Here is an 11,053-nt window from a genome sequence, read left to right on the forward strand (position 1 = left end):
AGGATGATTGGATAACGTGGTTACCTATGGCCGAATTTGCTTATAACAACTCAGTTCATACAAGTAGCAAAATGACTCCCTTCTTCTCCAATTACGGATTTCATCCCTCCTCATTTCCTTCTCAAATCATTTCTTCATCTAACCCCACTGTCTCGGATCAAATCTCTCATATGTCCTCCTTATTTCGACAATTACATGAAAATCTTGAAGTGGCATCTTCCAACCAGAAGAAGTTTTATGATGCTAAGAGACAACCTTCCCCTTCTTACAAAGTTGGAGATTTTGTCTGGCTCTCCTCAAAGAACATCTCCACCAACCGTCCTTCGAAGAAGTTGAGTTCCCTGTTTCTTGGCCCTTTTCAAATAACGTCTATCATAAACTCTAATGTTGTGAAATTGAAGCTTCCACCTACTTTTAAGCTTCACCCCGTCTTTCATGTGTCCTTGCTCAAGCCCTATCATCCTGATCCTTTTCAAAGAAATGTAATCACTTCTCCCGATCCTATCTTGGTACATGGTACTGAGGAATACGAGGTCCACAAAATTCTTGATTCAAGGATCCATCGTGGCTCTCTACAGTACCTCATTAGATGTAAGGGTTATGGAGTTGATGAAGATTCATGGGAAGATTCCTCTGAGATTCATGCTGATAGGCTGCGTACAGCTTTCCACAAACTTTATCCATCCAAACCACGTGGATAGCACCCGGTGGGTGCTCGTTACAGGGGGGATACTGTCATGGCCGTTACTTGCACTACCTGTCTCTTCCGGGTTGACGGACTGTAGCCACACCCCCCTCTGACGCGGTCTCATTGCGCTACATAATGCGACCGCGCCAGGCAACAGACGCTGGATTAATGAACAGCGTACCGCGGAATTATACCGGCTGCAACTTTTCTCTTCAACCTTACCTGTGTACCGAACCGGACTCGTAAAAGACTAACCTCCTTCTCCTTCCTCGACCACGGCTAACACTTGACTCCTCTCGACCTCTCTCCACGGAACCTCTCCGGAAGGCACTCTGGAACCAACTTCAACTCCTCTGGAAGCTAAGTTACCTCGCTGTATTATACGAACTTTCCCTGACTACTGAGCTCAAGCTCAGCCTGCTCACACATCCTCCTATCGTTATAGGAGTAATTCCTAATTATTTACCTTTCTACCTCCATATGAGATGTTTTCTATCAGTTAAGCTAAAACTAATCTCTGCAAGTTAAAGCTACATTGCTTCCTTCATATTATTGCTTGAATTCACTTGTATAAATTAATCTAAGAATCCACTCAGCAACTTGAACCATTTAAAGATACAGTACCTGTGTTTATTCAATCAAAATTATTAAAGACACAGTATCAGTTAACTTCCTGGTGAACTGTCATCTCCTTTTTTCTCAACTCCTCACATTCACATCTAATTAATCAGAAATCTGCAGTTGAGCTCCTTCAAACTCTATGTGAACGTGACACCTCCGGTGCTTGTTGGTGACTCAGAGTGCCGGAACATCGAGGGCATCTGCACCCGATATTGCTACAGGTCACAAAGCTCCCCCACTGGATTACCAGGGATCAACCCACACTTACTGGACCACTAGGGAAGGTAATAGGGGGGAGAACACACACACATACACAACATTTAGCCTTGCCTACACACACAATTCAACCACCACATATACAACTCTCAACTCAGCCACCACACATCACTCACAGAAACAGAGTTCAGTGCTCTAGGAACCCTGAATGAGAGGCCTTATAGTCCTGGATAATTTTTGCTCTGTGATCCACTCTCCTAGCCAGCTCCTAGTCTCCTCCGTTAATCTACTAGTCAGCTGGGAGCAGATGCAGCACAATGATAGAGACACACACGGAATATGATACAGTGTCATAGTCTCTGTATGTGTCTCTTATCACTTTTCTTCTTCCACTTACCACTGAGCCTCACTGAGGAGACCAGCATGGTCAGGCAGAAAAGATTGACACCACTGAGCCTCACTGAGGAGACCAGCATGGTCAGGGAGAGAAGATTGACACCGCTGAGCCTCACTGAGGAATCCACCATGGGCAGGGAGACCAGATTGACACGGCTGAGCCTCACTGAGGAGACCAGCATGGGCAGGAAGAGAAGATTGGCTCTGCTGAGCCTCACTGATGAGTCCATGCAGGGCCGGTGCAAAGATTTTTGCCGCCCAAAGCAAACAAAAATGTGCCGCCCCACCCATATGTTCTGCCCACCATGTGACATCACAATGCCCCACCCATATGATCGGCCATATGGGACAAAGCCAGTTCTGCGCAAAGTGTCTTTTATCTAAAAAGGTAGTGTGTTTACATTAAAAAGCCTGCAGGGACCGGCTATAGACCCCAAAACCACTACATTAAGCTGTAGTGGTTCTGGTAACTATAGTGGCCCTTTATTGTGAGGTAAATTATAGATTAGTGCTACTTACAATATATTGGATTGCCTACATAACACCAGATCAGAACAAGAGGATGATGATGGGCTCAGGTTGCAGTCTGGCTCCACAGGTCTGGTGTAGAAGAGGCTCTCTGGAGACTGTTTGTAACAGTGGTCACAACAATTAACAAACAGGAAGCAGCTCCATTTTTGGGGTCCCTTACACAGCTCAAGGTCTGGGCCCCCAGGGCCTGACCGTGAGTATGCCTACAAGGCTCGTCCATAAGTCCACCTACATGGCCCACCCATGAGTTCGCTCACAGGGAGTGGAGTGTATGTGTGTAGGGGATGTGTTATGTGTTTATTGTAGAGGGTGTAATGTGTGTGTGCGTGTGTGTGTTTGTATTCTTATGGAATGTAGTATATAGGGATACCAATTTGTGTAAGGGATGTAGTGTGTGTGTTTGTGTGTAAGGAATTAAAGGTGTGTTTCTGTGTATGTAATTTAATTCAGTGTGTGTCTGTAAGGGGTGCATTGAGTATGTGTAAGAGATGCATCTTATTTTTGTGTGTGTAAGAGAGGCTGTGTGTGTGCATAAGGGATGCATTGTGTGTTTTGGTGTGTATAGGGATGCATTGTGTGTTTCTGTGTATGTGTAAGGATGTGTGTAGTGTAAAAGAGAGGTTTTGTGGGGTAGGATAGGGGCTGAGAGGGGAGCAGCTATTTAAAAAAAAAATGTATAGTGCTCTCTCCTCCTATCAATTGGTGATCTCCCTTCCCCTCCTGTCCCTCAGTGTTCTTCCCTTCTGTCCCTTAGTGCTCTCTCCTCTCCTCCCCTCCTGATCCTTATTTCTCTTCTTTGGCCCCCTGTCCCTTAGTGATATTCCATCCTGTCCAGTCCATTAGTGTTCTCCCCATCCATGCTGTCCCTTAGTGATCTCCCCTGTTTCTTAGTTATCTCCCCTACCCCTCCATCCTTAGAGCTCTCCCCTGCCCCTGTCCCTTAGTGGTCTCTCCCCTCTCTTCCGTGTTCCTCTCCAGTCCCCCTTGGTGGTCATCTCACTCCCCTCTCCCCCTATCCCCTTAGTGGTCCTCCCTTTCCCCTCTCTTAGTGGCCCCCTCCAGTCCTCCCTCGGATAAGTTTTTTTTAAACTATCAAACAAACACTTTTAAACAATACACAAACAAAAATAAAGCAAGAAAAAACTTATGAAAAATGTTTATAAACTTAGTCAAATTGCATTGCTGGGCACGCCTCTCAGCTAGGGGAGTTTCTTCAGGTTGTGGCTTTTTGTATAAGGATTGTATTGTGTTTTTTTTTTTTGTTTTTATACCACTTTTATAATTCTGTCCCGTTACTCCTTTCCAGTTGTCAGTCATGTGTTTCTTCCATCTAGCTTAGAGCACATCTGTCTCACAAAGACTGTGATTGGACAGCCACACGCATGTACAACTGGTCCATTAAGGTTCTCAGTGAGAAGTCTATAGATGTGCCAGGGAAGAAAGTAAGGTCTGTACAGAGATTTATCTAGTGTAAACAGCGCATAAGGAAAGCAATGACATTGCGGCCCATGTCCAAACATCTGACACCCGTCTTTTAGATTATTTTACCATAAAATCAGCTCAAAATTTACCAGCTATATGTGTGGTGGCTGATATGTGACCACCACCATTGGTGAGTCAAAGCACAAGCTGGGAACATCCAGTGGTTGCGCTCTGACTCACTAAAAAGTAGCGGAATACAAGGGAGCCATTACTGAGATCAGTACCCACCAGAAGTGCAAACTGATGGGTAACCCTACCAAGGCAACCCTATTGCTTGCCCGTAGCAGTGATAATTGGCCAGGGCTCATGCAATACCTTCCATACCATAGGTATGACACTGCGTCTGCTGCTATTGCACACTGACTTTTCATTATCCTCAAAGAAAATATATAAGAATAATTCCGAGCATTGTTTTTTTTTTTTTTGTAGGGGTGTACTTACAAAGTGGTGTGTTTTTTTTTTTCATTTTCAAATAGAATTTTCTTTTAAGGACTAAATCCTTTAGGCAAAATGTTTTAAATTTTAATATTGAACTTGGCAGTGGAGACAACTTTATATTTTTGTCTAAAATTTACAATTTCTGTTTCAGTTCCTCACAATTTGCTTTTGAGTTAAGAAACCCTAAAATTAATTTCACATTTTAGGCCATTTTTTTTTTTTATTTTAACAAATATATATATTTAAATCTGTAAATCTTTTTTTTTTTATCTTTGGGTATTTTGGCCTAATTATCACACTTTAACCCACTAAGCACTGTATAGTGTAAGGTGGTCTGGTCTGTGCGCTTTTCCCTTTAAGATTTTTTTTTTTCTAAGTAGTCATGTGACAGCTTGCGCTGTACTGTATCTGTAGTAGAGTAGAAGTAACCGGCCAATGGGTGGCTTTGTTTGATGCAGATATGAAGGGAGTCCAGTGACGTCACCGGGCTATACTCAGTTTGTCTCCTCGCGTTTGATTGGAGAGTTCTCACTCAGCTCTACACGTTATCCAATAGGATAGCGCGCTGTCTCGCATTGTGAGGGCGTCGCCTTCTGTCAGCCCTGTGATTGGCTGCCGGTCTCCCCGCCCACGTTCTCAGCCGGTGAAGGTGAAGGTGAAATTCTCAGTTTGTCGTTGCCGACCGATCTGTCCTCTGCTCACCATGGCCGCTGCCTCCATCTTCTCCTCCGTCCCCCAGGCGCCCCCCGTGGCTGTATTCCAACTCACCGCAGATTTCCGGGCGGACAGCGACCCCAGGAAGGTCAACCTGGGAGTGGGAGGTGAGAGAGAGAGAGCCCGGCCGGGGCTGGAATGGGGGATCACTGGGATCACACTGCACTCACTGCACTCACTGTATATTCACTGCAATTACTGTATACTCACTGCATTCACTGCAATTACTGTATACTCACTGCATTCACTGCAATTACTGTATACTCACTGCATTCACTGCATTCACTGTATATACACTGCACTCACTGCACATTCACTGTGTATACACTGCACTCACTGCACATTCACTGTGTATATATATATTGCAGTTACTGCAGGGGATCTGTCAGGGCGGGGGACACACTGTCATAGCATACAGTACATGGGAGGGGGAGGGGGAAGGGGTGAGAGAAAGAGCCTGGCCAGAGCTGGAATGGGGGATCACTGGGATCTCACTGTATACTCACTACATTCACTGTATACTCATTGAAATTACTGCATTCACTGCAGGGGATCAGTCAGTGCAGACTGGGTGAGACACTGTCAAAGCTCACAGGACAATGCAATACAGAGCATCCCAAGACATGTCTGGGGGAGGTAGGTGACGCTGTGATAGGACATGTCTGGGGGGGAGGTAGGTGACGCTGTGATGGGACATGTCTGGGGGGGAGGTAGGTGACGCTGTGATGGGACATGTCTGGGGGGGAGGGAGGGAGGTGACGCTGTGATGGGACATGTCTGGGGGGGAGGGAGGGAGGTGACGCTGTGATGGGACATGTCTGGGGGGGAGGGAGGGAGGTGACGCTGTGATGGGACATGTCTGGGGGGGAGGGAGGGAGGTGACGCTGTGATGGGACATGTCTGGGGGGGAGGGAGGGAGGTGACGCTGTGATGGGACATGTCTGGGGGGGAGGGAGGGAGGTGACGCTGTGATGGGACATGTCTGGGGGGGAGGGAGGGAGGTGACGCTGTGATGGGACATGTCTGGGGGGGAGGGAGGGAGGTGACGCTGTGATGGGACATGTCTGGGGGGGAGGGAGGGAGGTGACGCTGTGATGGGACATGTCTGGGGGGGAGGGAGGGAGGTGACGCTGTGATGGGACATGTCTGGGGGGGAGGGAGGGAGGTGACGCTGTGATGGGACATGTCTGGGGGGGAGGGAGGGAGGTGACGCTGTGATGGGACATGTCTGGGGGGGAGGGAGGGAGGTGACGCTGTGATGGGACATGTCTGGGGGGGAGGGAGGGAGGTGACGCTGTGATGGGACATGTCTGGGGGGGAGGGAGGGAGGTGACGCTGTGATGGGACATGTCTGGGGGGGAGGGAGGGAGGTGACGCTGTGATGGGACATGTCTGGGGGGGAGGGAGGGAGGTGACGCTGTGATGGGACATGTCTGGGGGGGAGGGAGGGAGGTGACGCTGTGATGGGGACGACATGTCTGGGGGGGAGGGAGGGAGGTGACGCTGTGATGGGACATGTCTGGGGGGGAGGGAGGGAGGTGACGCTGTGATGGGACATGTCTGGGGGGGAGGGAGGGAGGTGACGCTGTGATGGGACATGTCTGGGGGGGAGGGAGGGAGGTGACGCTGTGATGGGACATGTCTGGGGGGGAGGGAGGGAGGTGACGCTGTGATGGGACATGTCTGGGGGGGAGGGAGGGAGGTGACGCTGTGATGGGACATGTCTGGGGGGGAGGGAGGGAGGTGACGCTGTGATGGGACATGTCTGGGGGGGAGGGAGGGAGGTGACGCTGTGATGGGACATGTCTGGGGGGGAGGGAGGGAGGTGACGCTGTGATGGGACATGTCTGGGGGGGAGGGAGGGAGGTGACGCTGTGATGGGACATGTCTGGGGGGGAGGGAGGGAGGTGACGCTGTGATGGGACATGTCTGGGGGGGAGGGAGGGAGGTGACGCTGTGATGGGACATGTCTGGGGGGGAGGGAGGGAGGTGACGCTGTGATGGGACATGTCTGGGGGGGAGGGAGGGAGGTGACGCTGTGATGGGACATGTCTGGGGGGGAGGGAGGGAGGTGACGCTGTGATGGGACATGTCTGGGGGGGGAGGGAGGGAGGTGACGCTGTGATGGGACATGTCTGGGGGGGAGGGAGGGAGGTGACGCTGTGATGGGACATGTCTGGGGGGGAGGGAGGGAGGTGACGCTGTGATGGGACATGTCTGGGGGGGAGGGAGGGAGGTGACGCTGTGATGGGACATGTCTGGGGGGGAGGGAGGGAGGTGACGCTGTGATGGGACATGTCTGGGGGGGAGGGAGGGAGGTGACGCTGTGATGGGACATGTCTGGGGGGGAGGGAGGGAGGTGACGCTGTGATGGGACATGTCTGGGGGGGAGGGAGGGAGGTGACGCTGTGATGGGACATGTCTGGGGGGGAGGGAGGGAGGTGACGCTGTGATGGGACATGTCTGGGGGGGAGGGAGGGAGGTGACGCTGTGATGGGACATGTCTGGGGGGGAGGGAGGGAGGTGACGCTGTGATGGGACATGTCTGGGGGGGAGGGAGGGAGGTGACGCTGTGATGGGACATGTCTGGGGGGGAGGGAGGGAGGTGACGCTGTGATGGGACATGTCTGGGGGGGAGGGAGGGAGGTGACGCTGTGATGGGACATGTCTGGGGGGGAGGGAGGGAGGTGACGCTGTGATGGGACATGTCTGGGGGGGAGGGAGGGAGGTGACGCTGTGATGGGACATGTCTGGGGGGGAGGGAGGGAGGTGACGCTGTGATGGGACATGTCTGGGGGGGAGGGAGGGAGGTGACGCTGTGATGGGACATGTCTGGGGGGGGAGGGAGGGAGGTGACGCTGTGATGGGACATGTCTGGGGGGGAGGGAGGGAGGTGACGCTGTGATGGGACATGTCTGGGGGGGAGGGAGGGAGGTGACGCTGTGATGGGACATGTCTGGGGGGGAGGGAGGGAGGTGACGCTGTGATGGGACATGTCTGGGGGGGAGGGAGGGAGGTGACGCTGTGATGGGACATGTCTGGGGGGGAGGGAGGGAGGTGACGCTGTGATGGGACATGTCTGGGGGGGAGGGAGGGAGGTGACGCTGTGATGGGACATGTCTGGGGGGGAGGGAGGGAGGTGACGCTGTGATGGGACATGTCTGGGGGGGAGGGAGGGAGGTGACGCTGTGATGGGACATGTCTGGGGGGGAGGGAGGGAGGTGACGCTGTGATGGGACATGTCTGGGGGGGAGGGAGGGAGGTGACGCTGTGATGGGACATGTCTGGGGGGGAGGGAGGGAGGTGACGCTGTGATGGGACATGTCTGGGGGGGAGGGAGGGAGGTGACGCTGTGATGGGACATGTCTGGGGGGGAGGGAGGGAGGTGACGCTGTGATGGGACATGTCTGGGGGGGAGGGAGGGAGGTGACGCTGTGATGGGACATGTCTGGGGGGGAGGGAGGGAGGTGACGCTGTGATGGGACATGTCTGGGGGGGAGGGAGGGAGGTGACGCTGTGATGGGACATGTCTGGGGGGGAGGGAGGGAGGTGACGCTGTGATGGGACATGTCTGGGGGGAGGGAGGGAGGTGACGCTGTGATGGGACATGTCTGGGGGGGAGGGAGGGAGGTGACGCTGTGATGGGACATGTCTGGGGGGGAGGGAGGGAGGTGACGCTGTGATGGGACATGTCTGGGGGGGAGGGAGGGAGGTGACGCTGTGATGGGACATGTCTGGGGGGGAGGGAGGGAGGTGACGCTGTGATGGGACATGTCTGGGGGGGAGGGAGGGAGGTGACGCTGTGATGGGACATGTCTGGGGGGGAGGGAGGGAGGTGACGCTGTGATGGGACATGTCTGGGGGGGAGGGAGGGAGGTGACGCTGTGATGGGACATGTCTGGGGGGGAGGGAGGGAGGTGACGCTGTGATGGGACATGTCTGGGGGGGAGGGAGGGAGGTGACGCTGTGATGGGACATGTCTGGGGGGGAGGGAGGGAGGTGACGCTGTGATGGGACATGTCTGGGGGGGAGGGAGGGAGGTGACGCTGTGATGGGACATGTCTGGGGGGGAGGGAGGGAGGTGACGCTGTGATGGGACATGTCTGGGGGGGAGGGAGGGAGGTGACGCTGTGATGGGACATGTCTGGGGGGGAGGGAGGGAGGTGACGCTGTGATGGGACATGTCTGGGGGGGAGGGAGGGAGGTGACGCTGTGATGGGACATGTCTGGGGGGGAGGGAGGGAGGTGACGCTGTGATGGGACATGTCTGGGGGGGAGGGAGGGAGGTGACGCTGTGATGGGACATGTCTGGGGGGGAGGGAGGGAGGTGACGCTGTGATGGGACATGTCTGGGGGGGAGGGAGGGAGGTGACGCTGTGATGGGACATGTCTGGGGGGGAGGGAGGGAGGTGACGCTGTGATGGGACATGTCTGGGGGGGAGGGAGGGAGGTGACGCTGTGATGGGACATGTCTGGGGGGGAGGGAGGGAGGTGACGCTGTGATGGGACATGTCTGGGGGGGAGGGAGGGAGGTGACGCTGTGATGGGACATGTCTGGGGGGGAGGGAGGGAGGTGACGCTGTGATGGGACATGTCTGGGGGGGAGGGAGGGAGGTGACGCTGTGATGGGACATGTCTGGGGGGGAGGGAGGGAGGTGACGCTGTGATGGGACATGTCTGGGGGGGAGGGAGGGAGGTGACGCTGTGATGGGACATGTCTGGGGGGGAGGGAGGGAGGTGACGCTGTGATGGGACATGTCTGGGGGGGAGGGAGGGAGGTGACGCTGTGATGGGACATGTCTGGGGGGGAGGGAGGGAGGTGACGCTGTGATGGGACATGTCTGGGGGGGAGGGAGGGAGGTGACGCTGTGATGGGACATGTCTGGGGGGGAGGGAGGGAGGTGACGCTGTGATGGGACATGTCTGGGGGGGAGGGAGGGAGGTGACGCTGTGATGGGACATGTCTGGGGGGGAGGGAGGGAGGTGACGCTGTGATGGGACATGTCTGGGGGGGAGGGAGGGAGGTGACGCTGTGATGGGACATGTCTGGGGGGGAGGGAGGGAGGTGACGCTGTGATGGGACATGTCTGGGGGGGAGGGAGGGAGGTGACGCTGTGATGGGACATGTCTGGGGGGGAGGGAGGGAGGTGACGCTGTGATGGGACATGTCTGGGGGGGAGGGAGGGAGGTGACGCTGTGATGGGACATGTCTGGGGGGGAGGGAGGGAGGTGACGCTGTGATGGGACATGTCTGGGGGGGAGGGAGGGAGGTGACGCTGTGATGGGACATGTCTGGGGGGGAGGGAGGGAGGTGACGCTGTGATGGGACATGTCTGGGGGGGAGGGAGGGAGGTGACGCTGTGATGGGACATGTCTGGGGGGGAGGGAGGGAGGTGACGCTGTGATGGGACATGTCTGGGGGGGAGGGAGGGAGGTGACGCTGTGATGGGACATGTCTGGGGGGGAGGGAGGGAGGTGACGCTGTGATGGGACATGTCTGGGGGGGAGGGAGGGAGGTGACGCTGTGATGGGACATGTCTGGGGGGGAGGGAGGGAGGTGACGCTGTGATGGGACATGTCTGGGGGGGAGGGAGGGAGGTGACGCTGTGATGGGACATGTCTGGGGGGGAGGGAGGGAGGTGACGCTGTGATGGGACATGTCTGGGGGGGAGGGAGGGAGGTGACGCTGTGATGGGACATGTCTGGGGGGGAGGGAGGGAGGTGACGCTGTGATGGGACATGTCTGGGGGGGAGGGAGGGAGGTGACGCTGTGATGGGACATGTCTGGGGGGGAGGGAGGGAGGTGACGCTGTGATGGGACATGTCTGGGGGGGAGGGAGGGAGGTGACGCTGTGATGGGACATGTCTGGGGGGGAGGGAGGGAGGTGACGCTGTGATGGGACATGTCTGGGGGGGAGGGAGGGAGGTGACGCTGTGATGGGACATGTCTGGGGGGAGGGAGGGAGG

At 55.0% G+C, this 11,053-nt stretch overlaps 1 protein-coding gene across 1 annotated transcript in view; it reads left to right on the top strand.

Moving 5' to 3' along the window:
* Positions 1-4,991: 4,991 nt before the first annotated feature.
* The window catches only part of GOT1 (glutamic-oxaloacetic transaminase 1), an 18,585-nt gene continuing 12,523 nt past the window's right edge, over positions 4,992-11,053 (top strand). The window contains exon 1 of the mRNA XM_063435163.1: positions 4,992-5,193. Within this exon, the coding sequence (XP_063291233.1) occupies positions 5,076-5,193 (118 nt within the window). The 5' untranslated portion in view covers positions 4,992-5,075. The remainder of the gene's footprint in view (positions 5,194-11,053) is intronic.

This window comes from Pelobates fuscus, chromosome 10 (assembly GCF_036172605.1).
Source record: "Pelobates fuscus isolate aPelFus1 chromosome 10, aPelFus1.pri, whole genome shotgun sequence".
Lineage (NCBI taxonomy): Eukaryota > Metazoa > Chordata > Amphibia > Anura > Pelobatidae > Pelobates > Pelobates fuscus.